The 20,398-nt window shown below is 49.2% G+C and overlaps 1 protein-coding gene across 2 annotated transcripts; it reads left to right on the top strand.

The window, feature by feature from the left end:
* Positions 1 to 93: 93 nt before the first annotated feature.
* Positions 94 to 13,831, top strand: MDC1 (mediator of DNA damage checkpoint 1). Of its 2 annotated transcripts, XM_070418997.1 has the most exons (16): positions 94 to 413; positions 2,029 to 2,167; positions 3,084 to 3,464; positions 3,547 to 3,622; positions 3,917 to 5,364; positions 6,741 to 6,806; positions 6,957 to 7,049; positions 7,497 to 7,718; positions 8,378 to 8,421; positions 8,841 to 9,765; positions 9,889 to 10,730; positions 10,810 to 10,929; positions 11,054 to 11,236; positions 11,395 to 11,520; positions 11,630 to 11,740; positions 13,132 to 13,831. In XM_070418997.1, exons 1-16 carry the CDS (start codon positions 375 to 377, stop codon positions 13,297 to 13,299), a joined length of 4,983 nt encoding a protein of 1,660 aa, XP_070275098.1. In that variant the 5' UTR covers positions 94 to 374; the 3' UTR covers positions 13,300 to 13,831. The 2 variants fall into 2 exon arrangements, with proteins under 2 accessions (XP_070275098.1, XP_070275097.1); XM_070418996.1 differs by having other exon boundaries at positions 95 to 413; positions 8,841 to 10,730.
* The last annotated feature ends 6,567 nt before the right edge of the window (positions 13,832 to 20,398 follow it).

The following is a 20,398-nucleotide window of genomic DNA, read 5'->3' on the forward strand; positions in this document are numbered from 1 at the left end:
TGGTGGCGCGCGCGGGTCTCACCGCGGGTGAGTTCTGGGGGCCGAGCCCGCCCTTGCCGGGTGCCATCTTGTTTCTCCGGGGGCGGGAGGGGCGTGCTTTGGTGCGACTGGGCGGAGGATCCTTCGAAGTTGCTGGTGGGGTTGTAATACTCATCCTGGCCCGACGCCCGGCCCCGAGCTGGGGGTGCGGGTGCAGGGAGACGGGCCCGGAGGGCGGCCGGTGGGTGGGTGGGAGCCCGCCCGTCCCTGTCTGCGGCTTCTCCCTAGGGTGGCATCTCTCTCAGTGAAGTCCGCCCCGGCTCCTCTCACTGTTCTTCCGCCGCTAGACTTGGCGCTGTGACGCCAGGAGGGCAGGGTTACTCGCTGTTCGGTTCATGACCGTATCTAGTAGCTCGAACGGCGCCAGGTGCGCGGTAAGTCCTGGTGAGCGAAGAGGATGGACCCCGGAGGGAGAGACAGTCCCGCGGGCCCCGGCCCCGGGCGAAGGCAGTGGCCGCCCGCTGCGAGGACCGGGAGCGCAGTGACCAGAAGTCCGCGCGCCCTGCGCGCAGCGGGCGGGCGGCCGGCGGCGGTGCTGAGGCGGCGGCCTTGCGCTGGGTCGGAGGGGCCGGGCCGGGCCGGGCGGGCCGGAAAGCGCGGGGCGAGGCGCGCAGGCGGGCAGTGCTCGGGGACTGGGAGCCGCGCGGGGCGTGGACACAGGCTTAGGTCACCGTGGCTCTCGCCAAGGAGTTTACGTGCCATTTTACCCTGTGGACATGGAAAGCCATTAGAGAATATTAAACAGGAGAGACATCCGGGGGATCTTGGGCAAGTTCCTTACCCATCTGTGTTTAGCTTCTTTCTTTTTCAGACAGAGTGGGGGGAGGAGGAGAGAGAGAGAGAGACACGTCGATTGGTTGCTTCCCGCTCTGCGGCCCCACCCCCACCCCCCGCCGGGATCAAACCAGGGAGCCTTAAATTGATTTGAGGGAGAAACATCGATTTGTTGTTCCGCGTATTTGTGCATCATGGGTTGATTCTTGTATGTGCCCTGGCCAGGGATCGAACTCAAAACCTTGGCCTATCAGGATGATGCTCCAGCCAACAGCCGCCCGCCAGGGCTGTGTTGCATTTCTTTATCAAATAGGACATGATAATAAAACTTAACAGGATTCAGACGGCTAAATGAGTCCGTTTAGTCTCAGCACCAAGCACGGGCGTTGCAGCCAGACACACACTTAGTCCTTTGCACCACTTCTGTGTTATCCTGAGCAAATCTCTTAATACTTTCAGCCTTGGTTTCCTAAAGGCCTGCCTCGTGTGGTTGCTGTGCCTGACACACAACACAGTGCCCAACATGTAGGTGATGCTTGGCAAAAGTTAACTCCCTTTGAGACGGTGTTTTCAAACTAAGTTGCCACTCAGTAGTGGATATTGAAGTCAATTTAGTGGATTGCAAATCGCATTTAAAAACAAAAACAAAAAAACAACGAAAACTATTACATATAGCAAGGCTGAGCATTGTTTCTCAAAACAGCTGTCTATATAAATGTGTCCATAAATATGTGTACACATATTCTCTAAGCTAGGATTTTTTTACTTTACAATATTGTAAAAGTGGTATACATAATATATTACATTAGATATTCAACCCTCTATTATACAATAGGCTCTGTATTAGATGATTTTGCTCAACTATAAGCTAATGTAAGTGTTCCTAGCATATTTAAGGTAGGCCAGGCTATGCTATGGTGTATTAAATGCATTTCCATCTTACAATATTTTCAATTTATGAGGGATTTATTGGGATGTAACTATGTTGTAAGTTGAGGAATATTTACTTGTGAACTTGGGGCCTTATGATATTTATTTCTTATTCCATGTTCTGGTCAGAAATATTTTTTCAGTGCTTTAGAAGGATAATAACAGAATGCTTGGCATAAAGAGAAGCATCAAACTGAATAAATATCCAGGTTTACCCCTAGTTGTGAGTCTCCTCGCTGAGACTGTGTGAACAGTGATAGAGATGATAATGTGTTTCCTTCCTAGGTCATGGAGGACACTCAGGCTGTTAACTGGGAGGCTGAAGAAGAGGAGGAGACAGAGAGACCCGGTGACTCCTTGGGGTGTAGCCTGGAGCCCCTAGGGCGACTGCATGTCTTCAGTAGTGCCCACGGACCAGAAAAAGGTTAGGGGATAGTGATGCTGAAGCACTAGCGTAGGGTCTTTCTTCTGTGGGGAGGGAGTTGGAGGGTTCTAAGAAACTTACGTATATATTTTGTTAATCTTCACCTGAAAATATTTTTTCCATTGATTTTTAGTAATTTTTTAAAAACATGTTTTTATTGACTTCAGAGAGAGAGGAAAGGAGAGGGAGAGAGAGAAACATCAATTACAAGAGAGAATCATCGAACAGCTGCCTCCTGCATGCCCCCTTCTGTGGATCAAGCCTGAAACCCAGGCATGTGCCATGCTGGGAATGGAACCGTGACCTCCTGGTTCATGGGTTGATGCTCAACCTCTGAACACACCAGCCAGGCTCCATTAATTTTCAGAGAGGAGAGAAGGAAAGAGAAACATTCATGCGAGAGAGAGAGAACATCAGTTTGTTCCCTTTCGCATGTGCCCTGACTGGGGCCTGGGATCAAACCTGCAACCCAGGTACATGCCCTTCACGGAATCAAACCCACAACCTTTTGTGCATAGGCCAGCACTCTAACCACTGAGAAACACCAGCCAGGGCAAAACTTGTTTTCAAGGAGATCTGAAAAAATGTTTTACTGGGAATGGAGAAGAGGGGGCTAATTGACTTGTTCCAGGCAAGAGCTCTGGACTCGCGGTGGTTTTACTGTACACTTAAAAAGGGTTACAGTGCTATGTTTTATGTTTATTTTATCACAATAGAAAAAATCCAGTATGGATGGGTGGAGTGTTGCCTATGAATAATGTATTGTATATAATCTTCAATACTTAGATGTCCTAGGGCCTTTTATTTTTCTATTGCGTGTGAGGACCTTGAATGAGTAGTTAGGTACTTAACCAGAAATTTTCCCAGTAGCAAGCCAGGAATGTGGCCTGGTACCTATCTACCCTCTAATTTTTAGATTTCCCACTCTACCTCGGGAAAAACGTGGTCGGCCGAATGCCTGATTGCTCTGTGGCCCTGCCCTTTCCATCCATCTCCAAGCAACATGCAGTGATTGAAATCTTGGCCTGGGACAAGGCACCTGTCCTCTGGGATTGTGGGAGCCTCAATGGTACTCAAATCCTGAGGCCTCCTAAGTTCCTGAGCCCTGGGGTGAGTCATCGTCTGAGGGACCAGGAGTTGGTTGTCTTTGCTGACTTGCCCTGCCAGTACCATCGCCTGGATGTCTCCCTGCCCTTTGTCTCCCGGGGCCCCCTAACTGTAGAGGAGACACCCAGGGTACAAGGAGGAACACAACCCTGGGGGATCCTATTGGCTGAGGACTCAGAAGAGGAAGTAGGTAAGTGTATGTATTTGGGAGGGTGGGCAAGGAGACGGGGATGGTGAATGTAAAACTGTCAACTTCTTTCTACTCTTGGCAGATCCTCTTTCTGAAAGGTATGTGGTGAATGAACCAAGGACCATGTCCTCCCTTTTGGCAACAGTCGTTCCAGAGAGGTGAGTGTTGAGGGCCAGACACCTGAGTCTTCAGAAAGAGAAGGAACCTTGGGACTGAAGAATCCATCTGTAAGACAGAGAATCATCATGGAAATGAGGGTGGGGAGCTACACATACTCTTTCATTAACTGAATTTTCATTGAGCACCTTTGATGTTCCAAGTGGAGAACTAATTGCTGGAGATAGAAAAACAAATACTACTTTGTCTCTGCTCTCCAGGAGCTCACACTTGAGTCAGGAATCCCTTCCTGGGAAATGATTCTATAAACTCTTTCTCTTCTCTTCCCTTTATAGTGATGAAGAGGGGCCTTCTTCTGCCCCAGATGGCCCTGGGCCACCTTCTGCCTTCAACTTCGACAGTGACACAGATGAGGAAGAAAGTCAGCAACCAGCAGCAGGGTGGGCCTCCTCAGCTGCTACAAGAGATGCTACTGCAGAGACAGAGCAGCCTGAGGCTGTCAGAACTGAAATCCAGGTTGAAAAGGATCCGTCTTTGGGGCAGGAAAGGAACAGTGACATAAGAGTCAAGAGAGATGCAAGCAATGGGGTGATTCTGGAGAGGAGCCAGCCCCCTGGGGAGGACAGTGAGACAGATGTGGAGGATGAGAGCAGCCCTCCAGGAAAGCCAGCTGAGGGTCATCTCGAAAGGGCCCAGCCTTCTGGCTTCATAGACAGTGATACTGATGTGGAAGAAGAGGGGATTCCCACGACCCCCGCTGTGGTGCCCATGAAAAGAAGGCAGATCTTCCATGGAGTTAATGCAGAGAGTCCTGGGGGACCCGACCTGGCACATCTTCACGAAAGCCCGGCTGGCAGTGAGACAGATGTGGAGGAGGCTGAGGCCCCACTCACGGTCCCTCTGGAGCGAAGCCAAGCCTCCATGCTGAGCAACAGCAATGTAGATGATGAGGAAGGAGTGTCAGCAGCACTCACTTTGGTGCATCTGAAGGAGAGCCGAGCCACTGCCTGGAACAGAGATACAGATGTGGAAGAGGACAGAGCCCAACCTCCGGCTTTTCTTGAGCAAAGCCAAACCTCTACTGGGAGAGACAGTGACACAGACATGGAGGTGGAGGGGTTCCCAGTGGAAAAGAGAGGATATGTCCCCAAGAGTCACACAGACAAAGCTCAGCCAGAAAAGAGCCCGCCTCCTTTCGGGGACAGTGACAGAGAAGTGGAAGAAGAGAAGAGCTCACCCGGAGTCCTGGAGAGAAGCCAGGCCTCTGCCACAGTGGGCATCAACACACACGTGGAAGAGGAAGTCTCCCCGGGGCCAGCTGTTACACTCCCCGAGAAGCATGAGGTGCCTGTGGCAGGCACAAATCCAACAAATGTGGAAGCAGAAGGGGGCCCAGCAAAGCTGCCTGCCGTGTGCCGAGAGGAAGCCCGGCCTCCTCCAGGTGGGTACTGTGGAACAGATGCTGCGGAGGGTGCATCCTCCACAGTGGCAGGTGTAAGAAAGAGCCAGCTTCCAGCAGAAGGGGATGCTGGGACAGAGTGGGTTGTTCCTGTTCTTCAGCCAGAGAGAGCTCTTGAGGCGGCAGCCCAGGGTGGGTCACCTTTAGCACAAGTAGAACAGGACCATCTCCTTGTCTCACAGGAGAACCTAACAGATCTCTTGGTAGACACAGGTACTGCAGGGGAACCCACCCAGGCACAGAGAAAGGGAGCCCAGCCCCCCAGAGAAAGTGGGGGAGAACCACATGTGGACATGACCAAGAACTGTGGACACAGCCATGATGGTAAGTGCTGGCCTGCTCTCCTTCCTTGATCTCTGAGATAAAGAAAGCTTACAGGGAGACTTAATCCATTCAAGCTGCTGCAACAGAATACCAGAGGAGATGGCTTGTAAACAGGAAACATTCCTCACAGTTCTAAAGGCTGGAAAGTCTAAGATCAAGGCACCGGCAGATTCAGTGTGTGGTGAGGGCCTGCTTCCTGTTCATAGGTGGCCCACTTCTCACCATATCCTTAACTGGCAGAAGGGCACTAATCTCATTCATGGGGGCTCCACCCTGAGGACCTAATCACTTCCCAAGGCCCCTGCCTTCTAGTACTATCTCATGGGGATATTAGAAATAAGAATGTGGGGTGGACTCTTCCCAAAAGGGGCCAAATGTGGCCCCTGAAAATGGTTCACTATTCACTTGACCCAGAAAACCCCACAAAATCATGCAAATCAAGAGGTTCAAATCTTCGTGTTCACTTTAAGAACACTCGTGAAACTGCCCAGGCCATCAAGGGTATGCATGTCTAAAAAGTCACCAAGTATCTGAGGATGTCACTTTACAGGAGCAATAGGTGTCATTCCATCATTACAATACCTACCTGGGCTGCTAGGTATGCCCAGGCCAAACAGTGGGGCTGGACACAGAGTCGGTGGCCCAAAAAGAGTGCTGATTTTTGCTGCACACGCGTAAAATGCAGAGAGCTTAACTTAAGGGTTTAGCTGTAGACTCTCTGGTCACTGAGCACATCCAAGTGAACAAAGTCCCCAAGATGTGGCATAGAATTTGCAAGCGCTCATGGCGGATTACCCCCCACATGAGATCTCCATGCCATCTGGAGGTGACAGTACAGAAAAGGACCAGATGGTTCCTAAACCAGAAGAAGAGGTTGCACAGAAGAAAAATGTGTCCCAGAAGAAAGGAAACAAAAACGTAAGACCCGGGAGTAAATTTAGCATAAAATAAGTACCAATGAAAGTTTTGGTGTGTTTTTTTTTAAAGAATGTGTGGTCCTAGCCGCTTTGGCTCAGTGGCTAGAGTGTCAGCCTGTGGACTGAAGGGTCCTCAGTTCAGTTCCAATCAAGGGCATGCACCTAAGTTGTAGGCTCAATCTCTGGCCCTGGTTAGGGCTTGTGTGGGAGGCAACCAATCAATGTGTCTGTCTCACTTCGATGTTCCTTTCTGTCTCTCCCCCTCCCTTCCACTCTCTCTAAAAATCAATGGAAAAATATCCTTGGGTGAGGATTAGCAAAAAAAAGAAAGAATAATGTTGGGTGGGACACAGACATTCAGTCTTGCGTAGGGATTTGAGTTGGGGAGAGAATTGTAGAGAAAAAGTAAGACATTATGGGTCAGATGTGATTTTTTATTCTGTATTTCTCCACCACCAGATTCTGAAGATCTAGACCAACAAGCTACCCAGTGCTTTGTGGAGAGAGAGAACCAGAGCCCGGAAGGTGAGGGCATTTGTGTCATGGGGATGCTGTACACAGCAGGAGCAGGGAGATTACACTGGTGGTCCTTGAAGGGTGTGAGGCTGGCCTAGGCAGGGCAGGAGACTGAGAATGGCCTGGAGTTCTGTGCTGAGGCCACCTTTTCCTGTGCAGCAGTCCCGAGCATGGAGGATGAGCCCACCCAGGCCTTCCTGTTTACTCCACCCCAAGAGCCTGGCCCTTCCCATTGCAGCTTCCAGGCCTCAGGTATAAGAAACTCCCCTCCTCTGTGCCCCTAACTTTGCCTCCTGTTTTCTCTCTATACATGTTTCTTTCATATTACTTTATTTTTTTGCTGATGTTTCTCCATCTCACTAAGGGAAGAAAGTCATATTTAGTTAGACCCATAGAGCAACTTGTCTAGCATAACTTTTACACTTGATCTTAGCCAAAAGACCAAGAAGTGTTCTGTAGCATAGTTTTTAAGAGGCTGCTGTGAGAGCTTTTATATGAAGTATGGTCTTACTTTTTGAAACAAGCATTAAAAGTTACAACTATCCTCCTTACTCGTAGCTTTTTATAAATAGCCCATATAGATTTATTGTTGATGAATTTACCTTAATTCTTTCTCAACCTGTTACCTTCTCTCTCTCTTTCTCCCTTCCTCCCTCTCTCTCTCTCTCTCTCTCTCTCTCTCTGACTCTCTACTTCCAGGTGCCCTGGATGAGCCTTGGGAAGTCTTGGCTACACAGCCATTCTGTCTAAGAGAATCTGAGGCCTCTGAGACCCAGCCCATTGCTACCCACCTGGAGGCCCATGGAGCTTGCCCCTTGTCACCCAGGCTAACACCTCAAGACCAACATCTGGAAAACCCATTTCACGCAGAGCCATTGGGGATTCAAGGCAGAGGGTTGCAGACTTCGGAGAAAGGCATGGGTACGCCAAGAGAAGCAGCAAAGAGGGTGACCCAGAGAGAGAACCATTCGAGAGGGAAACTAAAAAACTGCCACCTGCAGGGTCAACAGAAGATGTGATGGGAGAGGAAGAATTAACCAGGGTGATGAAGGACAGGGAACAAAAGCAGGTGTTAGCTAGAGACACTCGGAGACAAGAGTCCAATAAAACTGGAAGGTGCAAGTATGGAAAGGGATATAGAGAGTCTGAAGGTAGAAATTGAGACACCCAAGGAACTACAAGAGGTGGTAAAGCAGTCTTTTGCAAGAGAAGTATTTAAGAAGGAAGCAGGGAAACTAGCACCAGAGAAAGATTGTGAGCCAGGCAGGTTAGAAGTCAACATATCCAAAGTAATACTGGAAGGAGGCGCACAGAGAGGGGGTCAGAGAGGGAGCCAGGACCAGAAAGGGCAGCCCTCCGGTCCAACACTGGACCCTGAAGGAGGGGCAGGGGACCTTGTGGACTATCATTAGCCCTGATAGCGTCTAGGAGCCAGCCAGGTGGAGGAAGGTAAGTCCCAGGAGGCAGCAGAGAGGTGAGTGAAGGCAGAGGGGAAGACCCACCCCGGTGTTAAAGCCTTATAACCCCTAAGTAACTGCCTGCTTGGACCTCAGCCACACTTGTCTTTACTTTCTGTCTAGGACCCCTGAATTGCAAGATGTCCCCGGCTGAGAAGGCTTCTAGGGTGAGAGCTGCTTTCTCTACTTCCCTTCCACTGCCCCTTACCAGACCTTGCTTTCACCTGCTCTGCCCCATCTTCTCCACTCTCGTCATTTCCACCACTCTCAGTTGGCTTCTAGCCCTTTACATTGGCACCTGTTGTTTTCCATCTGTCTGTTCCCAGCTCTGTTTCCCTCTCCCTGACTCAGAAAGAACATCCCTTTCTTCATGGCGCTTCCCTCTTTTCCCAACCACCCATCGTCCATATATTGACAGCACTATCCTGGCCTTATGGGGAGAGGTCTGTGGGAAGAAGTCCCAGTCTAATGGAAGATGGTCAGAGACAGAAAGAGAAATGCCAGTGAGCGTACTTCCACTGTAACAAGTATTGAGAACGGTGTCCAGTCCCCTCTCCCTCCCTCACGTGCTTCTATTTCTCCCCAGGGTGATCCAGGATCCCTAGATGTTTGTCTGCCTCCAGCAGTCCCTGAAGCCTCAGCCCCAGTCCAAAACTCCCTCATCCCTCAGAGCCAAAAACATCTTGCTTCTCAGCCCCTCTTTGCTCCATCTCTACCTTTAGAGTCGCCCATTCCCAGCTCCAGGCAAAATGGGAGTCAGGAAGCTCTGGAGAATCTCTTGTCCTCAGAGCTGGACCTTCTTCATGCAAAATCCAAATGCAAGCCCCAGGGGTGCTCCAGGATGACACCCTCTCCAGCTTCTATAGCCCCTGAGCTCCACCCTGCCACCTCCAGAGAGCAGCCTGTCCCCCCTGAGCCCGCATCTCGGGCCACGCGGGGCAGGACACACAGGGCCTCTGTCAGGACCCCTGAACCGACTGTCCCCACAGACCAGCCTGTCCCCCCTGAGCCCACATCTCGGGCCACGCGGGGCAGGACACATAGGGCCTCTGTCAGGGCCCCTGAACCGACTGTCCCCACAGACCAGCCTGTACCCCCTGAGCCCACATCTCGGGCCACGCGGGGCAGGACACATAGGGCCTCTGTCAGGGCCCCTGAACCGACTGTCCCCACAGACCAGCCTGTACCCCCTGAGCCCACATCTCGGGCCACGCAGGGCAGGACACATAGGACCTCTGTCAGGACCCCTGAAACAACTGTCCCCACAGCCCCTGACCTTGAACCTCTGACCTCTACAGACCAGCCTGTCACCCCTGAACCCACATCTCGGGGCAGGACACATAGGGCCTCTGTCAGGACCCCTGAACCAACTGTCCCCACAGCCCCTGACCTTGAACCTCTGACCTCTACAGACCAGCCTGTCCCCGCTGAGCCCACATCTCGGGCCACACGGGGCAGGACACACAGGGCCTCTGTCAGGACCCCTGAACCGACTGTCCCCACAGACCAGCCTGTCCCCCCTGAGCCCACATCTCGGGCCACGCGGGGCAGGACACATAGGGCCTCTGTCAAGACCCCTGAACCGACTGTCCCCACAGCCCCTGACCTTGAACCTCTGACCTCTACAGACCAGCCTGTCACCCCTGAGCCCACATCTCGGGGCAGGACACATAGGGCCTCTGTCAGGACCCCTGAACCGACTGTCCCCACAGCCCCTGACCTTGAACCTCTGACCTCTACAGACCAGCCTGTCCCCCCTGAGCCCACATCTCGGGCCACGCGGGGCAGGACACATAGGGCCTCTGTCAGGACCCCTGAACCGACTGTCCCCACAGACCAGCCTGTCCCCCCTGAGCCCACATCTCGGGCCACGCGGGGCAGGACACATAGGGCCTCTGTCAGGACCCCTGAGCCAACTGTTCCCACAGCCCCTGACCTTGAACCTCCGACCCCTACAGACCAGCCTGTCACCCCCAAGGCCATAGCTCAGGGTGGTCGGAGCAGGACACTGAGGTCTACAAGAAGTGCTGTGCCAGTTCCTACCACCCCTGAATCCCAGTCTCCTTTCCCCACAGACCAGCCTATTCCCCCTGAGCCCATCCCTCAAGCCAATTGTAGCAGGAGGCCAAGGGTCGCTAGGCAGCCCCTCGCAGCTCCCATTGTCTATGAACCCAGCTCTGCACCCCTGGAACCTAACGCCTGGTCCTCAAGGAGCCAAAGGCGAGGAGCAGTGAGAGCAACCAAGTCCCTTAGGACCATTCCTGAGCCTGCCTTTGCCCAGCTTCCTGGGGCGCCCACTCATGCTCTCCAGATCCAAAAGGTAGAGGCAACAGGTGGATATGAGTTCAGCCCAGGGTCCCCGCCTAAGGCCTTTCAAAACCACAAGAAGCCTTCAGATACTGTGGATTCACCCCCACTTCCAAAACGGCTGCGAAGAGAAGTCCCTCAGAAGACAGTGGTCCTCAAGGAAGAAGAGGTGAGGAGAAGGCTGGGGCTGCGAGCTGGGAAGGGGCTGGGGGCTCAGAAGTTCCCACCAGGATCCTTCTCAATTCCAGGATGTGGTGATGCCAGGACCAGGCAAGAGAAAGAGAGACCAGGCTGAGGAAGAGCCCAAAGGAATGCCAGTCCGCAGCCTCCGACGGACTAAACCTAGCCATGAGTCCGCAGCCCCCAAAGTAGGACAGAAGGATCCTGGGGCTTCATGGGAGCAGATGTGGGGATGGGCGGGGACTGGGGCCTTGGGAGATAGGCACTGGTGCAAGGCTTGCTGTGACCAACGTAGGCCCATCCCCTCCACAGGTGCTCTTCACAGGAGTGGTGGATGCCCGTGGAGAGCAGGCAGTGCTGGCCCTGGGGGGAAGTCTGGCCAGCTCAGTGGCAGAGGCGTCCCACCTGGTGACTGATCGAATCTGCCGGACAGTCAAGTTCCTGTGTGCCCTAGGGCGGGGGATCCCTATCCTCTCCCTGGACTGGCTGTACCAGGTGAGAGGCCAGGAGACGGTGGCAGACCAATAGAGGAAGTGGCGGGAGGAAGAGGGGTGCAGGAAGACCAGGGTGAATGAGCGGAAGCCTTCATTCAAAAACACTTTGTGAGCCCCCTGTAAATGCTAGGCTTTGATACTGACTGCTGCCACCCTTAGTCCCGCAAGGCCGGTTGCTTCTTGCCCCCGGATGACTATGTGGTGACTGATCCTGAGCAGGAAAAGAACTTTGGCTTCAGCCTCCGTGACTCCCTGAGCCGTGCTCGTGAGCGAAGGCTGCTAGAGGTGAGGGACTGTCTTCCTCCGCATGCTCTAGCCCTCTCTCCAGAAGTTTCCCAGCAGCGCATGGCTTCAATGCAGCTCTCCACTGGCTCCACCATTTCCTTCCTCCTAGGGCTATGAGATTCATGTGACCCCTGGAGTCCAGCCACCCCCACCTCAGATGGGAGAGATCATCAGCTGCTGTGGAGGCACTGTCCTACCCAGCATGCCCCGCTCCTACAAGGTATAGGGGAGTGTGTTCTTTATCTGGGGAGTTGCAGATGGGAACACTGTAGTGAGAGGGCTGGGGGAAGACCTATGGTACAGAAAGGGATAGGAGCCCAGCCAGTGTAGCCCAGTGGTTGAGCATCGACCTATAAACCAGGAGGTCAGGGTTCAATTCCCGGTCAGGGCACATTCCCAGGTTGCAGGCTCAATCCCCAGTGTGGGGCATGCAGGAGGCAGCCAGTCAGTGATTCTCATCATTGATGTTTCTATCTCTTTTTCCCTCTCCCTTCAATAATATTTTTTTTTAAAAAGGGAGAGGGAGCCCTAACTGGTTTGGCTCAGTGAATAGACGTTGGCCTGCGGGCTGAAAGGCCCCAGGTTCAATTCCGGTCAAGGGCATTTACCTTGGTTGCGGGCACATCCCCAGTAGGAGGTGTGCAGGAGGCAGCTGATCGATGTTTCTAACTCTCTATCCCTCTCCCTTCCTCTCTGTAACAGACCAATAAAATATATTTTTTTTAAAAAAGGGAGAGGGAGATAGGAATGGCAGAGGAGTTCTGCTGATACCTGCTGGATTTTGTTTTAATTTGCATTTTATTTTTTTAAATATGTTTTTGTTGATTTTTTTCTTTTTTAATTTTGTATAATTTCCTGGATTAGTGCAATAGCTTATTTTTTTAGAGCGAACCATCGATTGGCTGCCTCCTGCACACCCCACATTGGGGATTGAGCCAGCAACCCGGGCATGTGCCCTGACCGAGAATTGAATAGGTCAATGATCAATCACTGAGCCACATCGGTCTGGCCTTTTTTCTATTCCTCACCCGGAGGATATTTGGATATTTTTTCCATTGAGTGGAAGGAAGGAAGAAAGGAAGGGTGGGGGTCGGGGGAGTGGAGAGAGAGAGAGAGAGAAACATTGATGACACATCAATTGGTTGCCTCCCGAATGAACCCCAACCAGGACCAGGGATTGAACCACAACCAATGTATGTACCCTTGACTGGGAATCAAACCCGAGACCCTTTGGTCCTTGGGCCAACGCTCAACCAAACTGGCCAGGGCCCACCCCACCTTTTTATGCCATTGACTTTCTGCAGAAACTAGGTCAGTTGTCCTTTAGAATGTTCCTCAGGCTGGATTCTTCTGTTTGCTCCCTGGTTGTACCACTTACCTTATTCTCTATCTTCTATTATTTCATGTAAACGATAATCAGTTTTAAAAGCTTGAATAAATTCAGTTTCCACATTTCTGGCAAGAGCACGTCACAGACAACGTAGTGTACTTTATGTGGCATCGTATCCAGAGCTCCTGTCTTAGTGATGCCTGGACTGATGAGTGGGTCCTAAACCTACTTCTAGGGTTCTTTTCCCCCTGACTTTCTGCCTCTACTGTGTGTCCTCCCAGCCTCAGAGAGTTGTGATCACGTGCTCCCAGGACACCCCTCGATGCACCACGCCTTTTCGGGTTGGGCTGCCCATCCTCTCCCCGGAGTTCCTGCTGACAGGAGTGCTGAAGCAGGAAGCCAAGCCAGAGGCCTTTGTTCTCTCCACTTTGGAAATGGCATCCCCCTGAAAACCCCTCCCCAGTACCCTTTTTCTTCCCAGATCAATAAGCAGAAAACATTGGGGAGAAGAACTTAGGGCTTTAGGAAGGATTGGGGTGCACTGATCTGATTTGTCTTGAAACATGGGTGGGGCTGAAAAGGCTTATAGGAAAACAAAGATAGGGGGGTTGGGAGCCACAGATACCTTAGGTGTGCTCATCTTTGGGTGGACTGAGGTACCTACTGCTCGGTGCCCTGCCTCCCATTCGGAAGCCATCTCCCTTTTCTTTGTTACTGGAATTCTTACTTATCCTCCAAAACATAGTAGAAACAATTTCAGTGCCAGAAACTTGAAGGGATGCTTGGAGTGAGTAAGTTTGAGGGTGGTTATGGAATGCTACGAAAAGATTTACCTCTCTCCTGGCCCCATCTTATTAGAAGATCCTTTAGCTTGGACGTTGAGCAAGTCTCCGCACTTTTTCAGGCCTGCTTTTCCAGTATGTATCAAATTAGAGCTTAGGCTTAAACTTGATGATAAATAAATATTCACTCTGTGCCTTATGGTGTAGTGCAGTTTTTGTTTTTGTTTTTTATCCTCACCCAAGGATATGTTTTTCTATTGGTTTGAGAGAGAGAGTGAAAACATCCATGTGAGAAAGAAACATTGATCAGTACGTCCCAACCGAGGGGCGGGGGAGGGGGTTGAACCCACAGCCTTTTGGTGTTCAGGATGACACTCCAACCAACTCTGCCATCTGGCCAGGGCAGTGTAGTTGTTATTTTTTAATATGCCATTCCTTAAATTTAAGTTTAAAAGGTTGATTACAAGGATATGGAGAAATTGGAACCCTTATACATTGTTGGCAGGAAAATAGAATGGTTCAGCCGTTGTGGTAAACAGTTTGATGGTTTCTCAAAACGTTAAATATATAATTGCCAAATGACCCAACAATTCCACTTGTAGGTATATATCTGAATTAAAATAGATGTTCACAAATACTTGTACACAAATGTTCATATAAACTCTTTTCATAAGAGCCAAAAGATAAAAACAAATGTTCCAAATTGTGGCATACCCATACAATGGATTATTACTCAGCCACGAAAAGAATTGAAATACTGATTTATACCACAGGGCTTTGAGGATGAACCTTCAAAGCATGTCACGTGAAAGAAGCCAGACACAAAAGGTCACATGGTCTGATTTCACTTACAAAATACCCAGAATAGATAAATCCGTGGAGATAAGGAGTAGATTGGTGGTGCTCGGCCAGCATGGCTCGGTGGTTGAGCATCGACCTATGAACCAGGAGGTCCCGGTTCAATTCTCGGTGAGGGCACATGCCCAGATTGCAGGTTCAATCCCCAGTGTGGGGTGTATAGGAGGCAGCTGATCAATGATTCTCTTCATTGATGTTTCTATCTCTCCCTCTCCCTTCCTCTCTGAAATCAATAAAAATATGTGTGTTTTTTAAAGTAGATTGGTGGTTGCAGGGGCTGGAGGGAAGGGAGATGGAGAGTGATTGCTCGCGGGCAGAGGTTTATGTGGTAAGCAGGTAAGCATGCTTTGGAATTAGACAATTGGTGGTTGCACGTTGTGAGTGTACTAAATGCCACTGGGTTGTTCTCTTTAAAATGGTTAATTTTAGGTGCATTTCACTTGAATAAAAAAATTTTTGTTGATTAGTTTTGTGCATTTCTCTGCAGGTAAGTTATACCTAAGTTTGGAAAACTTTGGTATAGTAGAAATAGCATAAGCTTTGCTGAGCACTGCTGGCTTTTAAGTATACCTAATCTCTTAATGTAATATGTTAAGCACGGCTGTATTAGGTGTGGCACATGTAAGATCCAAATAAATGTTAGTCCCATTGCACAACTCAAAGCCTCACTGTGTGAAACTCTGTTCTCAGGGTTCAGGGGATTCCTCTCTATAGCCCCATTAGCATTCCCACTTCATTAAGTGCCTCCATTTAAAATTGTAGAGAATCTTAAACTTCAGTGAATCCTAAGCTTGTAGCACATTGTGTAATGTGTCTCTGTCAGTCAGGGTCCTGGCGGGAAACCATAGCACAGTCAAATAGGGATAATTTGGGGAGCGTTGAACAAAGTGAAAATTACAAAGAATTAGGTGGAGATGAGAGAAATGACAAAGAATAAAGCAGCGCCCCAGTGCCCACAGGTCTGTGATGACCCCTCCAAGCCCAAAGGAAGAAAGGAGGGAGCAGTTCTAGGGAGAGCGCTCCCTGGGTAAACATGGAGGTGCATTGATGTCGTCCATTCAGGGCACTTCCTGAAGCAGAAAGGGCGGAGAGTGAGTCTGGAAGGAAAACAAGATGTCTGGTACGGTACACCTCAGTTCTCCAACTTACTTTGTTTTGGAAGGTTGTTCGAGAAGCAATTTGTTTGAAAACCAAATCATTTTTTCCCATTAGAGATAATGTAAATTAAATTAATCTGTTCCAGACCCCCAAATGATTCCCTCTTATAACCTTTCTTATATATAGTACATGTCTAACATAGTGTTTAATCTATAAATAAACACTTTAAAAACAAAAAGGACCCTATCCAGTTTGGCTCAAGGGATGAAGTGTCAGCCTGTGGACTGAAGGGTCCCGGTTTTGATTCCGGTCAAGGGCACATGCCCTGGTTGTGGGATCAATCCCCAGTAGGGAGGCGTGCAGGAGGCAGCCAATCAATGATTCTCTCTTTTGATGTTTCACTCTCCCTCCCTCTGAAATCAATAAAAATATATTTTAAAAAATAAAAAGGGAGGAGACCAAGATGGCGGCGTAGGTAAACACCGGAGACCGCTGCCGCAAACAACCATTTCAAAAATACAACTAAAAGACTGAACGGACATCACCCAGAACCACAGGAAGGCTGGCTGAAGAGAGACTCTACAACTAGAAGGAAAGAGAACAGCAAATCGAGGCTCAGAGGCGGCGCAGTGTGGAAAATACAAAGGTACCGAGGTGCGCGCGCAAAGCGGGCTGGTGGCTGAGGGCACGGTTGTCGTTTTCTGTCGGGAGTGAATCTCAGACTCTGGGCTCCAGATCCGGGCGAGTCTCTAGGGACCCAGACTCAAATGGGAGAAGCGGGATTATCCAGCATCAGTTGGAACCTGAGGGCAGCTTTCTCTCCGAAGTTTGCAGCGGCTGCCGGGGTTCTGAGAAGCAGAGCCTCTGGGAACGGGACTGAGCGTGGCCATAACTGCTCCCTCCGCCCGCCCTGTTGAGCCCACCCCGCCCAAACCCTGCGCACAGCCATTTGCCGATCGCCTCAGGCAAAGGCTGGATTAGCGCCTCCCCAGAAGGCAGACGTTTTCCACACAGCTGATTCCTATAGCCAGTCGGCCTGGTGGTCAAACCCCTCTAGTGTTAACTACAACAATTAAGGCTTGGCTAGAACAAGACTGCGCACAGAGACCACAAGGGGGTGCACCAAGAAAGCATAAAAGATGCGGAGACAAAAAAACATGACAGAAATGGAGGATATGGAGCTAAGAATCGCAATTTTGAGGGCTTGCCATAAATTTGTGCAGAGCCTCACGAAAACTAATGAGACCCTCGATGCTACGATAAAGAAATTAGAAAGTAAGCATACACGGACTGAAATAAAGAATATTATACCCAATAGCAGACCAGAGGAGCACAAGAATCAAACCAAAGATTCGACAAAAAACACCCAATTGGAAAAGCAAAATGAAAAAAGAATCCGAAAGTGTGAAGATAGTGTAAGGAGCCTCTGGGACAGCTTTAAGCGGTCTAATATCAGAATTATTGGAGTGCCAGAAGATGAGAGACAGCAAGATATTGAAAACCTATTTCAAGAAATAATGGCAGAAAACTTCCCCCATCTGGAGAAAGAAATGGACTTACAGGTCCAAGAAGCGCAGAGAACCACAAACAAAAGGAATCCAAAGAGGACCACACCAAGACACATCATCATTAAAATGCCAAGAGCAAAAGACAAAGAGAAAATCTTAAAAGCAGCAAGAGAAAGATAGTCAGTTACCTACAAGGGAGTACCCATACAACTGTCAGCTGATTTCTCAACAGAAACTTTGCAGGCCAGAAGGGAATGGCAAGAAATATTCAAAGTGATGAATACCAAGAACCTACAACCAAGATTACTTTATCCAGCAAAGCTATCATTCAGAATTGAAGGTCAGATAAAAAGCTTCACAGATAAGGAAAAGCTAAAGGAGTTCATCACCGCCAAACCAGTATTATATGAAATGCTGAAAGGTATCCTTTAAGAAGAGGAAGAAGAAGAAAAAGGTAAAGATACAAATTATGAACAACAAACATGCATCTATCAACAAATGAATCTAAGAATCAAGTGAATAAATAACCTGATGTACAGAATGAACTGGTGATTATAATAGAATCAGGGACATAGAAAGGGAATAGACTGACTATTCTTGGGGGGAAAAGGGGTGTGGGAGATGCGGGAAGTGACTGGACAAAAATCATGCACCTATGGATGAACACAGTGGGTGGGGAGTGAGGGTGGAGGGTGGGGTGGGAGCTGGAAGGAGGGGAGTTATGGGGGGAAAAAAGAGGAACAAATGTAATAATCTGAACAATAAAGATTTAATAAAAAATAAAAATAAAAAAGTAAAAAGGAAGCCTGGCAGGTATGGCTCAGTGGTTGTGCATCAACCTATGAACCAGGAGGTCACAGTTCAATTCTTGGTCAAGGTACATGACTGGGTTGTGGGCTTGATCCCAAGTGGGGCATGCAGGAGGCAGCCGATCAGTGATTCTGTCTCATCATTGATGTTTCTATTTCTCCCTCTCCCTCTGAAATCAATAAAGATATGTTTAAATATATATTAAAAAAGGAAAGGAAGTGTAGAGTAAAAAATGAAAATTTAGGTCCACACTAGAACTTACCTTGAATGCTGAGAGCTACTGATGACTGAATATGGAGGAGGGTGTTCTTGTTTGGAAGAGGAGTTCCCTTCCATAAACACGTCAGGGAGCTATTCTTCTGGGGTTCTTTCTCTTTCGTCTCTTTGCTCCACTAGAACTTGCTTCAGGCTCACTGGGCCTCTGTCTCACTAAAAACCTACCCAATGATTGTTTTTGCCTGCGTTTTAACATTTGCCTGAAGTGAAACACTGCATTGTCATTGAACAAGTTTATTGCTCGGTGTGCTACTTCTTTGTCAGGGTGATATTTCTCAATGAAACTTTGCATTTCTCCCCATTTCCCAAGCATTCCCTTGATAAGTGAAGTAGGAATATCCTCCCTTCCCTCCTCTGAAGAGTGCTCCTCAGCTGCTGGCTGTTGCTGCTCCCTCTGAAGGTCTTGGAGCTCCTCAGTGGTCAGCTCAGTGTTGTGGTCCTCCACCAACTCCTCCACATCATCATCATCCACCTCCAAGCCCATGGACTTGCCCAGAGACACAATGTCCTCCACAACAGACACAGGCTTGTCCTCACAGCCCTCACAGGCTCTGTCAGCAACAGACTCGGGCCACAGTTTCTTCCAGGCCAACTGCAGGGTCCTGGAACACACTCCCCCCCACGCTTCATCTATGAGCCTCAAGCAAGTGAGGATATTAAAATGTTCCTTCCAGAACTCCCGGAGGGTTAAATTAGTTTCAGAGGTCACCTCAAAACACCTCTGGAACAGTGCTTTGGTGTAGAGTTTCTTAAAGTTAGAAATGACCTGCTGGCCCATGGGCTGGATGAGCGGAGTTATGTTAGGTGGCAAGAACCTCACAGTGATGAAGCTGTGCTCCTCCATCAGCTCGGCCTCCAAGCCCGGGGGGTGGGCAGGAGCCTTGTCCATGACGAGAAGTGCCCTGAGTGGCAACTGTTTTTCCCAGAGGTATTTCTTCACACTTGGGGCAAACACTTCATGAATCCACTCAATAAAAAATTGCCTGGTTACCCAAGCTTTGCTGTTAGCCCTCCACATCACATTCCGCTTGTTTGGTTTTCTGTGCCTTTTTTTTTTTTTTTTTTTTTTGAGAATTAAGTTGTGTTATTCCTTTGTAAGAAATTTACCAAGAATAGTTTGAACAGTGTCTGCTACCTTCTCATATAACGCACAGCAGGGAGTGAGCCATCTCTATGCCTTTGCAGATTCCATACTCCTAAGTTTCCATCCGTTTCCTACATTTTATCCTTTCACTTTCACTGTCATGAAAGACCTCCAAGAATTCCTTTAATGTGAAATGTTTTCCTGGCATCATTTTCCCTGGGACATCTTCAGCGTTTTCATCATGGCCACATCCTCATTTATGTCTATAATTTCATCTTACAAACCTCTCGCTGCAGATCTAGAATCTCTTGAATGACAGCAGTATCAATATTCCACAGTCAGCCATTTCGCCTACAACTCCATTGACATTCTATTCATTTATTTTTATACCTCTCTTAAATTTTTATTGTTGAAAGTATTACATATATCTCCCTTTTTCCCCCATTGACCCCGCCCCACCCCAGGCCTCCAGCACTCTATTGTCTGTGCCCATGGGTTATGCATATATGCATACAAGGTCTTTGGTTGATTACCTCCCACCCACCCACCCTCTCCCACCCTCCCTCTGAGATTCCACACTCTGTTCCATGTTCCCATGTCTCTAGATCCACTCCGTTCATCAGTTTATGTTGTTCATTAGATTCCACATATGAGTGAGATCATGTGGTACTTGTCTTTCTCTGACTGACTTATTTCACTTAGCGTGATACTCTCCAGGTCCCTCCATGCTGTCTCAAAGGGTAAGAGATCCTTCTTTTACAGCAGCATAGTGTTCTATGGTGTAAATGTACCACAGCTTTTTAACCCACTCACCTACTGATGGGCACTTGGGCTGTTTCCAGATCTTAGTTACTGTAAATTGTGCTGCTATGAACATAGGGGTGCATATATTCTTTATGATTGGTGTTTCTGATTTCTTAGGATATATTCCTAGAAGTGGGGTCACTGGGTCAGATGGCAGTTCCATATTTAATTTTTTGAGGAAACTCCATACTGTTTTCCATAATGGCTGTACCAGTCTGCATTCCCACTAGCAGTGCACGAGGGTTCCCTTTCTCCACATCCTCGCCAGCACTTGTCATTTGTTGATTTGTTGATGATAGCCATTCTGACAGGTGTGAGGTGGTACCTC

Source organism: Myotis yumanensis, unplaced genomic scaffold, assembly GCF_028538775.1.
Source record: "Myotis yumanensis isolate MYYU_CA2020_CCGP unplaced genomic scaffold, mMyoYum1.0.hap1 SCAF_6, whole genome shotgun sequence".
Classification (NCBI taxonomy): domain Eukaryota; kingdom Metazoa; phylum Chordata; class Mammalia; order Chiroptera; family Vespertilionidae; genus Myotis; species Myotis yumanensis.

Coding starts and splice junctions, on each gene's coding strand:
- MDC1 (XM_070418996.1), top strand. CDS start 375: ATGACCGTATCTAGTAGCTCGAACGGCGCCAGGTGCGCG. Junction 5,365..6,740: donor CTGTGGACACAGCCATGATG/GTAAGTGCTGGC, acceptor CTCCACCACCAG/ATTCTGAAGATCTAGACCAA. Junction 7,719..8,377: donor GACTTCGGAGAAAGGCATGG/GTACGCCAAGAG, acceptor CTTTCTGTCTAG/GACCCCTGAATTGCAAGATG.